General features: G+C 41.7%; 1 protein-coding gene across 1 annotated transcript in view; it reads right to left on the reverse strand.

Moving 5' to 3' along the window:
* Positions 1 to 15,411, reverse strand: part of LOC124711566 — a 144,672-nt gene that overhangs the window by 8,734 nt on the left and 120,527 nt on the right. Inside the window, exon 7 of the mRNA XM_047241708.1 lies at positions 11,197 to 11,274. Within this exon, the coding sequence (XP_047097664.1) occupies positions 11,197 to 11,274 (78 nt within the window). The remainder of the gene's footprint in view (positions 1 to 11,196; positions 11,275 to 15,411) is intronic.

A 15,411-nucleotide genomic window follows, 5' to 3' on the forward strand; every position in this document is an offset into this window, starting at 1 on the left:
CAATGCCCACGTATTGTGCACATCATCCATTTTCGTGCAGAACCAAGCTGCGCAGCAGTGCTTCTTGACTTAGTAGTTTGGCTGCGTTCTATCACTTCAGGAATGTTCTCAATTTCAGTAAGATCCTGTTGGACTGGTTGTTCCGATACAACATGTAAGCAGTACACACTGATGCAAACCGTCAAATTCCCTGCTAAATATCCAGCTATCTGAAATTTTGCAATTCTATAACCGTCTTTCGTATTTGAAAACAGCGGCTCTGGTTCAAAATGGTTCAAATGGCTCTGAGCACTATGGGACTTAATAGCTGGGGTCATCAGTCCCCTATAACTTAGAACTACTTAAACCTAACTAACCTAATGACATAACACACATCCATGCCCAAGGCAGGATTCGAACCTGCGACCGTAGCGGTCGCGCGGTTCCAGACTGAAACAGAACAAAAGCATGTGATGGCAAATGAAAAATTATGATCCAATGTTCTGTTTAACTGTGTATATTTCCTCACAAAAGACTGAAACGCTCGGCCACATCGGCCGGCTAGCGGCTCTGGAATTCCCACTGGAGAACCTATAGACAAAGAGTATGCCACTATAATCTGCATGTGTGAAGATCTATGACATTTTCACTGCACTCACCTGTACTGTTTTGGCTATAAATTTAACACCACTGTAGTAACTACACTGACGCAAGAACTGTAGTACTGAGACATGAGGTGAACAGGTGTACAGTTGCATGACTCGTCACCCCACCATGTGCAAGCGAAGTGTGCACTGAAATGGTCACTAAACAACACTACATACCCTGATGTCTCTTGGGTTGTATTCACACGTCAGTGCTGGTGAAGACATGTGACTGATGCCTGTGATTTTCAAACAGCTGTATTTCAGATATGGTGAAGAAAACGGCATATGTTCGTCTGAAGTGCAGAATCACAAATAGTATGACCTCACAAAGCATAAATTTTTTCTTCCATAGCACACCACTGAAGAAACTGCAAAAAGATGGGAATTTAAGGAGATGGGACCTGGAAAAACTGACTAAACCAGAGGTTGTACAGAGTTTCAGAGAGAGAATAAGGGAGCAATTGACAGGAATGGGGGAAAGAAATACAGTAGAAGAAGAATGGGTAGCTCCGAGGGATGAAGTAGTGAATGTAGCAGAGGATCAAGTAGGTAAAAAGACGAGGGCTAGTAGAAATCCTTGGGTAACAGAAGAAATATTGAATTTAATTGATGAAAGGAAAAAATATAAAAATGCAGTAAATGAAACAGGCAAATAGGAATACAAACGTCTCAAAAATGATATCGACAGGAAGTGCAAAATGGCTAAGCAGGGATGGCTAGAGGACAAGTGTAAGGATGTAGAGGCTTATCTTACTAGGGGCAAGATAGATACTGCCTACAGGAAAATTAAAGAGACATTTGGAGAAAAGAGAGCCACTTGTATGAATATCAAGAGCACAAATGGAAACCCAGTTCTAAGCAAAGAAGGGAAAGCAGAGAGGGGGAAGGAGTATATAGAAGGTCTATACAAGGGTGATGTACTTCAGGACAATACTATAGAAATGGAAGAGGATGTAAATGAAGATGAAATGGGAGATACGATACTGCGTGAAGAGTTTGACAGAGCACTGAAAGACCCGAGCCGAAACAAGGCCCTGGGAGTAGACAACATTCCATTAGAACTACTGACGGCCTTGGGAGAGCCAGTCCTGACAAAACTCTACCATCTGGTGAGCAAGAAGTATGAGACAGGCGAAATACCCTCAGAATTCAAGAAGAATATAATAATTCCAATTCCAAAGAAAGCAAGTGTTGACAGATGTAAAAATTACCGACCAATCAGTTTAATAAGTCACAGCTGCAAAATACTAACGCGAATTATTTACAGACGAATGGAAAAACTGGTAGAAGCAGACCTCGGGGAAGATCAGTTTGGATTCCGTAGAAGTGTTGGAACACGTGAGGCCATACTGACCTTACGACTTATCTTAGAAGAAAGATTAAGGAAAGGTAAACCAACGTTTCTAGCATTTGTAGACTCAGAGAAAGCTTTTGACAATGTTGACTGGAATACTCTCTTTCAAATTCTGAAGATGGCAGGGCTAAAATACAGGGAACGAAAGGCTATTTACAATTTGTACAGAAACCAGATGGCAGTTACAAGAGTCGAGGGACATGAAAGGGAAGCAGTGGTTGGGAAGGGTGTGAGACAGCGGTGTAGCCTCTCCCCGATGTTATTCAATCTGTATATTGACCAAGCAGTAAAGGAAACAAAAGAAAAATTCGGAGTAGGTACAAAAATCCATGGAGAAGAAATAAAAACTTTGAGGTTCGCCGATTACATTGTAATTCTGACAGAGACAGCAAAGTACTTGGAAGAGCAGTTGAACGGAATGGACATTGTCTTGAAAGGAGGATACAAGATGAACACAACAAAAGCAAAACGAGGATAATGGAATGTAGTCAAATTAAGTCGGGTGATGCTGAGGGAATTGGATTAGGAAATGAGACGCTTAAAGTAGTAAAGGAATTTTGCTATTTGGGGAGCAAAATAACTGATGATGGTCGAAGTAGAGAGGACATAAACTGTAGACTGGCAATGGCAAGGAAAGCGTTTCTGAAGAAGAGAAATTTGTTAACATCGAGTATAGATTTAAGTGTCAGGAAGTAGTTTCTGAAAGTATTTGTATGGAGTGTTGTCATGTATGGAAGTGAAACATGGACGATAAATGGTTTAGACAGGAAGAGAATAGAAGCTTTCGAAATGTGGTGCTACAGAAGAATGCTGAAGATTAAATGGGTAGATCACATAATTAATGAGGAGGTATTGAATAGAATTGGGGAAAAGAGGAGTTTGTGGCACAAATTAACAAGAAGAAGGGACCGGTTGGTAGGACATGTTCTGAGGCATCAGGGGATCACAAATTTAGCATTGGAGGGCAGTGTGGATGGTAAAACTCGAAGAGGGAGACCAAGAGATGAATACACTAAGCAGATTCAGAAGGATGTAGGTTGCAGTAAGTAGTGGGAGATGAAGAAGCTTGCACAGGATAGAGTAGCATGGAGAGCTGCATCAAACCAGTCTCAGGACTGAAGACCACAACAACAACAACAAGTACAGCACATGATTTTTGCTTTTTGATGTGAGCCTTTCCATTAGCACCCCAAAACTTTCTATTCCTTACCAAAGAGGGATATTTTCACTCTCTTCACCCTGTAAATTTTATTAGCAACAAGTCTATGTACTCTTCCTCAGCCAAAATTCTGGTGTCCAACCTGGTTTTCTTATTCTGTTTACCAACACATATTCCACTCCCTTGCCAGCCGGAGTGGCCGTGCGGTTCTAGGCGGTACAGTCTGGAACAGGGCGACCGCTACGGTCGCAGGTTCCAATCCTGCATCGGGCACGGATGTGTGTGATGTCGTGAGGTTAGTTATGTTTAATTAGTTCTAAGTTCTAGGCGACTGATGACCTCAGAAGTTAAGTCGCATAGTGCTCAGAGCCATTTGAGCCATTTGAACCATTCCACCCTCTTTTCTAGTATTGTCTTATATCATTTCATGTTCTACATTAACTCTTATTTCCTTCAATAATTTTTTGCTGTGGCTTTTTTTAGTATTTAATAACCTGTTTTCGTTGCTTCTTGTAAGTTTTCATCACTCCTAATATTGTTCTTCTATTTCAATTTCATGCTTATGATTACAGTCATCTAATTTGTTTTGTGTACCAGTATCTACTAGGATTTTACTAATATCTATTTCAGTATGTGGTTGTTGTTGTGGTCTTCAGTCCTGAGACTGGTTTGATGCAGCTCTCCATGCTACTCTATCTTGCGCAAGCCACTTCGTCTCCCAGTAACTACAGCAAACTACATCCTTCTGAATCTGCTTAGTGTATTCATGTCTTGGTCTCCCCCTACGATTTTTACCCTCCACGCTGCCCTCCAATACTAAATTTGTGATCCCTTGATGCCCACCAAGCGATCCCTTCTCCTAGTCAAGTAGCGCCACAAATTTCTCTCCTATTCTATTCAGTACCTCCACATTAGTTATGTGATCTACCCATCTAATCTTCAGCATTCTTCTGTAGCACCACATTTCGAAAGCTTCTATTCTCTTCTTGTCTAAAATTTTTTTCGTCCACGTTTCACTTCCATACATGGCAACACTCCAAACAAATACTTTCAGAAACGACTTCCTGACACTTAAATCTATACTCGATGTTAACAAATTTCTCTTCTTCAGAAACGCTTTCCTTGCCATTACCAGTCTACATTTTATATCCTCTCTACTTCGACCATCATCAGTTATTTTGCTCCCCAAATAGCAAAACACCTTTACTACTTTAAGTGTCTCATTTCCTAATCTAATTCCCTCAGCATCATCCGACTTAATTCGACTACATTCCATTATCATCGTTTTGCTTCTGTTGATGTTCATCTTATATCCTCCTTTCAACAGACTGTCCATTTCGTTCAGCTGCTCTTCCAGGTCATTTGCTGTCTCTGACAGAATTACAATGTCATCGGCGAACCTCAAAGTTTTTATTTCTTCTCCGTGGATTTTAATACCTACTCCGAATTTTTCTTTTGTTTTCTTTACTGTTTGCTCAATATACAGATTGAATAACATTGGGGATAGGCTACAACCCTGTCTCACTCCCTTCCCAACCACGGCTTCCCTTTCATGTCCCTCGACTCTTATAACTGCCATCTAGTTTCTGTAAATAATTGTAAATAGCCTTTCGCTCCCTGTATTTTACCCCTGGTAGCTTCAGAAATTGAAAGAGGGTATTCCGGACAACATTGTCAAAAGGTTTCTTTAAGTCTACAAATGCTAGAAATATAGGTTTGCCTTTCCTTAATCTATTTTCTAAGATAAGTCGTAGGGTCAGTATTTCTTCATGTGTTCCAACATTTCTACAGAATCCAAACTGATGTGGTATGTAATTTAAAATCTCTTCCATAACACGACGTGCAAACTATTTAACATTATTGAATGTATCTACATATTGCTGTCTCATATTATATTGAGTGGTTTCTGACTTTTTTATATGATGGTCCACGTTGTGCTCTCAATTTCTTTAATGCCTTCCAAATACTTTCGTCTTGTTGGTTGTTAGCATGTAACTCTTCTTATGTCAAATGACTCATGTTGCATACATGTGCCAAATTTGACAAATACCTATCAGTTCCCTGTTTCTGATGTAATTTCAGAACTAGTATTCTGTGTCTTACACGATTAGCTGTTGCAGTGGATGAACTGTTCTCTAAAATAGCTGGATGAAGCTTCTAACATTCACAATACCAAGGAGGAAGGGTATGGGGGGAGGGGGTGAGCAACATGGTGCTCACCTTTTGAAAATATTGTCATCCAGTCCGCTACTTTGTACCATAAAATTCTGGAAAAAATATCTACTAGATTCCATAAATGTTCTAAAAATTTCAGTAAAACTTAACCTGTAAATTAAAGTCTGAGCAGCAGCTCTGACTTTTTACAACAAATGTCATATTCAGTATCTTGAAATTCAGTGCCCAGTCTCACATCAGTGTTTCAATAATTATTAATATCTGCATTTTCTTTCAAAAAAATTGTGGCAGTCACTAAGTCTCCCCTCCCACTTGGTAGTACACTGAAATTGTGTTGGTATTACGAAGAGTGTGCGCAAAGGTATTTTCAAGTTCTAGACCCTACATACATATCAGTACCTCTTTAACAATCTTGTTAATATTATTCAGAAACAATGAACGTATTTTGTTTTTTCTATTTTTGAAGATGGGCATAAATTAGTCCTTCTCCTGGTAATATACATTAATGTAAATACGTAGGCATTTGAAGAGTTAAATACATTTTGCATCTACAGGTGGCACACGTCCACATTCGATGTTCCTAGACAAATAATGACTGAAAACCGTGATTCAATGCATAAGAGGCAATATGGTTTGTTGAGTCAATTGAAACATTACTTACTGAGCTATCAATGTTAAAATACTGGTTTTGCTTCCATGTTTGCCTTAAATAGTTACATAGCATCCTGTTATATGCAATAGCCTACACTCTGATCTGATTAGTTTCAGAAAGCGTACACAATACTCTCACTGTTGATAGCTCTGGCCTTGTATAAGTATTATTCAGGTATCAGTTATATTGTCTTCCTTTCTAACATAAAATGTATTGGCAATGAAGTCATGCTGCATCTACTAATGCACTGTCATATAGTGGTACTTTTTCATAAACCCAAATTTGACTAATAAATAAATTACAAAGGGCACCTGCAAAACTCGCCTTAGTTCAACCATGCCATCAACCTGGGTGCCAGGATTTCATGATTACCACAAAAACCTTAACTATTAGACATTCTCAAAATCCCCACACATACGACTAATGTTTTCAGTGACACTTACCTTACCACAAATGATTTCCAAACACTACCTCCACAATTTCTTATGTTCACCTCCCATAGTAGGATAAGCCACCATCCTCCACATATTTCGTGGTGCTATTCTCACAGACCCTGTGGGAAAATTCCGATTCTAGTGTTTGGAAAAGAAAGGTGGAACTACAAGCTACAATGGAAATTTCAGCCAGACTTGTTCATGTGGTGAAGTACACTAATGGTTAAGCCGACTGCTTGTAATAAGAAAGAAATTCAGTTTTGTATCACAGTGTGGCACATATTTTCAATTATCACTACATGTGTAAGTGATTAAAGGCGTCATTGGAAGAAAAATATACAAAATACACATAAAATTTTAACATGCACCTGACAACAAACCATGTCCATTTTCCATCACTATATATTACTTTGTTTCTCCTTCCCTACTTACTACTTCTCAGTTATTTCTTTTTGATGACTGTACATTTATACCACAATTATTTATTTGTTTACAATCATTGTTTCTTAGAGTTGCATTGTATCAGTGTCCCATCACACCTATTTCTTATAGGATTTATTTGAAAGATCGGAAACAGTCACTGAAACCAGAAATTGTATCAAACATACCAATATAATCAATGTCATTGGGAAAGAATTTAGTTTTATACCATATTTTCCATGTAACTGCCCTGACCGAATTATTTCTATTCTGAAGTAAATGTTATTCGAACAGTGAACTCATAGAATGATGCAGAGAATCACCTTGATACACACCTAGTCAATATCAAATTTTATAAAGGGAGTAACATTTCCTGAAAACTATAACATCTACTTTATCAAAAACCAAGCTTAAAACCATGGTGCTGACCAGGTATTTATTTACTCCACTCTTATATTAGTCCTTCTCTTCCTCTGTCACCTCACTGTGAATCTGTTTCTTCTTCCCCTCTCTACCCACATCTTCCACCTTCCCCTCTCTGTTCATCTACAACTGCCTCCTCAGTTTGCACATTTCCTTACATCACCTTTCTCTGTCCACCTCATTCCCCATCTGTCTCCAACACCAGTTACAACCCCCAGCCCCTATGGGAGGATGATGGCTTTTACCTGCACGGTATTTATTTTCACATTGTAAAAAAAAAACTTCCTTGCAGATTAAAACTGTGTTTCGGACCAAACTTGAATTCAGTACCTTTGTCTTTCAAACTGAAGTATACTACCAACTGAGCTACCCAGGTGCTAGTCACAATTCGTTCTAAAAGCTTTATTTCTGCCAATACCTCCTTTCCTACCTTCCAGGCATCACACAAGTTCTCCTGTGAAACTTACAGGATTTCAGCTTCTGGAAGAAAGCTGTGAGGACGAGTCGAGACTCGTGCGTGGGTAGCTCACTTGGTAGAGCGCTTGTCACAGACAGCAGAGGTTAAGTCTCGGTCCAGCAGACAGTTTTAATCTGTCAGAAAGTGTCATATCAACAAACACTCCACTATAGACTGAAAATCTCGTTGTAGTAAGTAAGCAACACCCAATTCCTTAAAGAATTGAACTACCCATGCGTAAAACGGCTTCAAACTATGAGTGAATGGATGACTTAAATAACTGACATTAAGCGTGTATGAGTTAAAACGTTTCTAAAACATTTGAAATTACACTCTAGGACACAAAAATGACACACCACAAAGAAATTACCTCAATGGGATGGAATTCTGTAGATGTGATGTACATATACAGACAAAAAAATTGTAATAATTTAAGGAAATGGAATGATTTGTTCAAGAGAAAGAGCACGAATTGAATAGGTCACATTTGGCCTTATGGAAGCAGTAACTCGGCTTGGCATTGACTGACAAAAATTTTGAATGCCCTTCTGAGGGATATAGTGCCAGATTCTATCCAACTGGCTCATTAGATAGTCAAAATCCTGAGCTGATTGGAAGGCCCTACCCATAATGTTCCTAAAGTTCGCAATTGAGGAGAGATCTGGCGGCCTTCCTGGCCAAGGTTGGGTTTGGCAAGCACGATGACAAGCATCAGAAAGTCTCACCGTGTGAAACTGGGCATTATCTTGTTGGAACGTAAGCTGAAGATGGCTTGCCACAAAGGGAATAAAACGGAGGATGGAATATCGTCGACGTACCCCTGTACTCTAGGGGTGCCATGAATTGCAATCAAAGGGGTCATGCTATGAAAAGACTTCGGCACCCCAGACCATTACCCCTGGTCATCAGGGGCATATGATGGCAACAGTCAGGTTGGTATCCCACTACTCTCTGTGGCATCTCCAGACGCATCTTTGATGGTCACCGGGTCTCAGTTCGACGTGCAACTAGTCACTGAAGGCAGTTCAACTGCAGTCAGTGAGATTCCAGGCTGAATGTGCCTGACACCAATGTAAATGGGCTTGTTGGCGTACAGAGGTCGATGGTAGTCAGCACAAGGGGCGCTGTGAGCTATCCCCATTTCTGTGGGGCACCTGTTAATGGTACTTGTGGTCACTGAAGCACCAGTTGCATGTTGCATCAATGATCATGATGAATTCGGGACTCTCTTACACGATTGCTCAGTCCTCACGTTCTGTTGACTCTCTGGTCATGCGCTTCCTTCTTGACACTCCGTTTGGCCATGGTTCCTACCAACAGCGCCGAATGGTGGCATCGCTCCTGTTCCAATGCTTAGCCATTTGATGAGCATTCCAACTGGCTTATTTGAGTTTAACTACACATTCTCCCTCAAATGAGGTTCACGCGCCTATGAGGCATAATTACTCTCCAGCTGAGTATACAGAACAAAATTTGCGAAACTTTATGTCTTGGGTTCTACATGTGCCTTGCTTAGTATCGTATGTATTATTAAACCAGGGACCTAAAACCAATGGAGAGACTTTATCCCGCTGTAACTCTCAGTGGTTCACAGCCCCACAACAGGCCACAGCAGTCCAACCACCCCACCGCCGCCCTACACCGAATCCAGGGTTATTGTGAGGTTCGGCCCCGAGTGGACCCCATGGAATGTCTCACACCAGACGAGTGTAACTCCAAATGTTTGCGTGGTATAATAATTATGGTGTATGTGTACGTGGAAACGGTGTTTGTGCAGCTATCACCGACACAGTGTAACTGAGGTGGAACAAGTGGAACCAGCCCGCATGCGCCAAGTTAAATGGAAAACCGCCTTCAAAACCGTCCACAGGCTGGCTGGCACACAGGACCTCGACACTAATCTTCTGGGCGGATTCATGTTGGGGACCAGAACGCCTTCCCGCCTGGGAAGCAGCACGTTAGATCGCGCGGCTAACTGGGCAGGTGCTTAATATCCTTACCAGGTTCAAAGTGAAGCTGGACTGCAGCGTCACACATTCATCCATAGGCCTCCAAAGTTTACAATTTCATGACCAATTTGAACAATCGCTTCATGGTATGTAATTTTGTTTTGTCTCAAAGTGTATGTTTAAAGTTTTTTGGAAGTGGGGAAGTGCTATCATTATCAAACAATGGAAGAGTATGCTCAGGGTAAATTGAACTCATTTTTAGGAAAACCTAGTTTCTCACCTGTCACAGTGTTTGTGACATCATATCTCCTTAAATACGTGTTGCACAGTGACAATTTTTAATGTACATTCATTGGTATATGTGGGTACTTCCTGCAAAAATTTGTTGCGAGTAGAGTTGGTAGTTTATAAGTTATAAATTAAAATTTTACGTCTGATGCGGCACATTTTAACCCATCTAAATGTTTGTCATATCTCCTTAACTGTGCGTTTAACAATGATATCATTTTTCAGACACATTCAATGTTACATTTGGATATCGTCTGCAAAAAGCTGTACGAATAGAGTTAGTAGTAAAGAAGTAATAAGTCAAAAATGTAATTCTTAAAACAGCAGTTTTACTGCTTGAACAGCCAAAGTGTAGAAAGCGCTGAAGCTTTTTCCTCATTTTTTTGTTGTAACGGCGACCGGAACAGTCGCGGGGTTGAAGTAACGGAAAATGCGGTGGCACCCGCTCAGCGGCCCGCGAATAACAACACAACGGAGCGGACGGACACGACCAATGAAGGACCTTACGACAACAATAAGAACGAGACAACAGAGTAAAAAAAACCTAACTAGTCAACCACGTCCACTCGTAAACAAAACACGAAAGTAAATACGCTGTCTAAGGCGAGGCGACATGTCCTGAGACGTACGGAATGTTAGACTGGCTGGCTGGACGAGAGGCAGGGGCTTAAGTATTCTGTCAGGGACGCCGCTATTGGCCGCTGCAACCACGTGTTCCACTGTAGCGGCCTCACGGTAAATGCGGGCCAGGAGGCGCGCGCCGCCACAGTTTACGGCGCGATGGTGCAGAGACCTCTAGGGGTCTTCGACGTCCATGACGTCTGGCGAGGATTCAAATTCCGCGGCGCGTGGTACCAGATTTTTGCAGGGGAGGAGAGGGGTGGTTGGTTACAGATTGCTAAGTGCTCTCATTTTCAAATACTAATGGCTACAGTCAGAATATTTAAGCGTGGTGCCCCAAGCTCCTTTTTCCTCTGTGCATCTACCCCTTTGAGAGATTGGTGGTTGTCACCACCACAGGACTTCTTTCCAGATAGGAAGTTAGATGTGTACCAGTTTTGGTTGTAATCGATATAGTAGTTTTGGAGAGTCGAACACACATGCTTTTCTTTAAAAATATTCATATAATAGTATATGAGATGTTGAGCATACTTACAAGGTACATACATACATAGGTATCCAACCTTAACACTTGGTTAGAGTCCTCATAGGACGCCCTGTGAATGTGGAAAATGAGCGTGTGTAGTGACGGAACTCACCGCAGGAGAGAGACGGCAGCGTCGTCGGGTGGGGGAGAGCGGCACGCAGTCGTGGGCGGCACGGCGTTGGCTCGGGCACTGCACAGACAGAGACACTGCCTGGTGAGGCGAGTCCACACAGAGGCCAGGGGGCAGCCTGATGCAGACACTGTCACTGAGGACTCGTTCACACACAGATAACAGAACACACACTGCACAGACAATAGTGGATTCGCCATATGAATGCTTGGTCACTGAACTAATCAGTTTACGCACTGCTTCTCCTGAGTTCCTTTTACCAGTAGCTTAGTATACCAAACAACAACTGCCAGAGAGTAAAGAACAAAGGAAAGGTACATACATGTTTCAACATGAACCACGGGCTCCGTCTTTGAATTCCCGTCGCGCTCGCTTGGCGTATGCCACTTCTCGCGGATCGAAGCTTGTGGCAGCAGGGGGCGTGGTTTAGCCGCGGTGGGCGGTTCGGAGCGACAGTGGTTCCTAGGGGTAGGTAGTGTTATGGAGCCGGACCGGAGGGTGAGACGCGCAGGGCCCACAAGCAGCATGCGCCTTTAGGCCGAACTTGACATGCCATGGTATGATTGGTGGCCTTTTAAATGTTTTGTCTGTTTAATAGTTATGGGGAGGTGAGGGGGGGGAGGTCATCTAACGATGACACATTTGAGTGGCCTTGGATATTTGAATTTGCTGTTGGTTCTTCTCGGTAGAAGTCATGTTATGCAAGGAGCTTTCTGAAAGTTCCTATCACATTAAAACTGTGTGCCAGACCGAGACACGAACACGGGACCTTTGCCTTTCACGGGCAAGTGGTCTACCGACTGAGCTACCCAAGCACGACTCACGTCCCATCCTCACAGCTTTAATTCTGCCATTGCATCGTCTCCTACCTTCCAAACTTCCTGCCCAGAAGAGCTTCTGTGAACTTTGGAAGGAAGGAGGCGAGGTACTGGCAGAATTAAAGCTGTGAGGACGGGTCGTGAGTCGTGCTTGGGTAGCTCAGTTGGTAGAGCGCTTGCCCACGAAAGTTCGAATCTCGATTCAGAACAGAGTTTTAATCTGCCAGGGAGTCTCATATCAGTGAACACTCTGCTACAGAGTGAAAATTTGATTCTGCAAAGGAACTTTCTGATTCAATAAACTGCCTGATTTGTGTTGCGTGACTTAATATCTTGTGGTGTTGCCTTGGAAGGGGCCAGGCTAACGTGTAGCAACCAGAGACACTTGTTATTGCAATTCAGTTTCCCACGTTCAGTAGTGGATTCGATGACTGGGTAATCCTGTACATTGTTTTAAGTGTGACTATGTTTAGCCTTAGCCTAGTTTTTGAAGAGGATCATCTGAAGTATCTGTTGATCTGCGCAAGTTCTGTGGTTGTGGGGTTGTATTAAATGAGAATGATAGGGGAATTTAGACGCTCCCTTTACTTTGTTCCAGTTTTCTTCCGGTTTGACACGCTTTGACTGCACATGGACCCAGTGTGTGCTCATTGTATTATGGCTTCATGGAATGCACCGCCGCCACATACCCTTGGGCTGCCTTCACTCAAGATATGAAAATTGCTGTTTGAAATTTTGATGTTTGAGGCTTTGTTGAGTCAAGTTCTCTGGTTGGGCATACTGTCGAGCCCCATTAAGATGGCCACATGTTGGTCGGTTGTATATGAACGGCACGTGTCATATCGACATGTCGTCTGTACTTTTGAAAATATAGCCAGTCGATAGTAACTAACTGGCACATTTGAGTTTCACGTGGTGTAAAACGCAAAAGGGTATAGAACTATTAAGTGTTACTATGCCCTGAAGGTTACTTATGTGTTCGTTTGCTAGCCATTTGTCAGCTGAAAGTAAAAGAAATTCATTCCCTGTCTCAGGGCTACTTACAGCTTACTAGATCTGTTGTTCAACTATTTGTCATTTACATGTTTTCATGGAGTGACCTTTCTCGCCATTTATTTATTTACTTATTTATCTTTTGCTAAAACTTGGTTCTGGCCTTTTTAAATGGTATTCTTGAATTACTGTGCACACGTGTTTACTTACTGAATCACTAAAGTGTTTTCTATAATATACCTTAAGAGAAGTTTTTCTGTCTGTTTGAAGACATTTATATCTATCTGTACACATTATTTCTCTTATTAATCACTTAAATGCTCCATGGGGAGAGATGCTCATTAGCCTTACTTCCATTTAACAGGTCCTACAGTTTTTGTAAAGTTCCACCGAGAATAACAACGTTATCCATGATGCCCATTCACCCTTAGGCTTAATTGCACTCATTTGGATTTCTATTGCTTATACGAAGTGCAGTTTGAATAGCAAGGGACAAAAGACTACATCTCTGTCTTGTATCCTTTCTAATTTGAGCACTTCGTTCTTGGTATTCAATTATTATTTTTCTCTCTTGGTTCTTGTACCGCATATTATCCGTTTCTCCCTAAAGCTTACACCTATTATACTGAAAATTTCAAGCATCTTGCACCGTTTTGCGTCATGTAAGCCTTTTTCTAGGCCAACAAAACCTGTTTCGTAGGTTTTGCCTTCATTACGAAACACATTGTCAGAACTGCCTTCTTGTTCAGTTTATCTTTCTTAAATCCAAACACACTCGTGTAACAGACCCTCAATTTTCTTATCCATTCTAGTCCACATTATTCTTGTTAGCATCTTGATGGTTTGGGCATTTAGGTTGATTGTGTGTAGTCGCTCTTACATACCCTTTATATCGTCGTCATTGTGTGGATGATTTTTTTCCAAACATCAGGTGGCGCACCTCCAGACTCACAGCGTCTGTTATCCAACTGTCATCGCCTTTTACCCAACGATTTTATTAGATATTCCTAAGCTGTGTTTAATTCTGACTCTAATAACGAGTCTACTGTTTATTCCACAGCGAACCCTGTTTCATTTTCTATCACATTATCAGAAGGTTCTCAGCCTGGTAACGGCCTTCGCTGGTCTCTTTCCACCAATCAGCCCCCTGCTCACCATTAAAGTGTTGAATTCCTCTCACCCTCTTACTGGAAGTACGAAACATGAACAGAACATTTATAATTGTTGCTGAAAGTAATCCTGAACCAATCAATGGTAACAGGAAACTGTTTAAGGAAAGTGTTAAAAAATGAAGTGCTTCTTTACAAATTGAATACTCAAATATAAATACGCAAACTAGATGCAACAAGAACTGTCGTGTTTTTAGCTCCTAAAGCACAGGCATTCGAGTTCTTCTGGACTACAGATTGATCTTTTCCTATTTTCGGTCTTCACTGTTGTTATGCCGTCATTTGTACATATGTTTTATAGCCCAAATCTCACTGTTCAGAAACTTTAAGCCTTTCAGAGGTGGCATCCTCGTATACTGTCAGATCTGACTGCGTTAATTTCTTCTCCGCTCTGAAGAGTGATTACTATGCCATCTGCGTTCTTTCTGTTGTTCTCAGGAATCCCTAGCAGTCTGAGAACGTTGTGTCTATGCTATCGTTCAAGTTTCGTCAGATTTCTCTATCAGCTTCTGATTGAGAAATCGTGCCCTATCTTCAGTTTTCTCGGACCACAGACCACATTCGCTTGCGTCTCCAGACATCTGTATTCTGGTCATCACTGTCGTAGTGACAGCATCGGTGACGCTGACTGGGGATCGGCACTCATCTCAGGCTTCACGGTGCACGTGACGCCGGCTGGTGCACCCGTGGCCCCAAGAGACAGCTCTGTCCCAGGCGTCTCTCCAGACTGGCCACTGGCGGTGCTGACATTGCTCAATGGTTATGCATTTTAAATGCAGTTGTAGGTTACACATTCTCAGAAGCAAATTCTAATATAACACTAGGCACTCGCCACATGATTCTCCCAATGTAATGATGAGCTTAACTGCTTAACAACAAATTCAGGTAAAATTGTAGGCCAAAATGTGGGTCACTCACAGCCGTCATTTTCTTTTATATATAGGATTCTGTTCCAGTACAAGTTCGTACTGGCCCATAAAGCTGCCGCTGTTCCCACTGTTCAAACAGTAAGCACAATTCATTGAGGCTTTTGAGAGCCGCTACGCCACGCAGTCGATATTGTGGCAAACTGCTGTGGAAGTACACCATACATGTTTTAGCAACACGCCTTTTCCAGATGTTCTGTAGCACAGAAATCATAAATGGAAGCATCAGGTATTGCTCAGTATTATGTATAGAATGATCTGAAAAAATTATGTTGTTGTTGTTGTGGTCTT

Source organism: Schistocerca piceifrons, chromosome 8 (genome assembly GCF_021461385.2).
Source record: "Schistocerca piceifrons isolate TAMUIC-IGC-003096 chromosome 8, iqSchPice1.1, whole genome shotgun sequence".
NCBI classification, from domain to species: Eukaryota; Metazoa; Arthropoda; class Insecta; order Orthoptera; family Acrididae; genus Schistocerca; species Schistocerca piceifrons.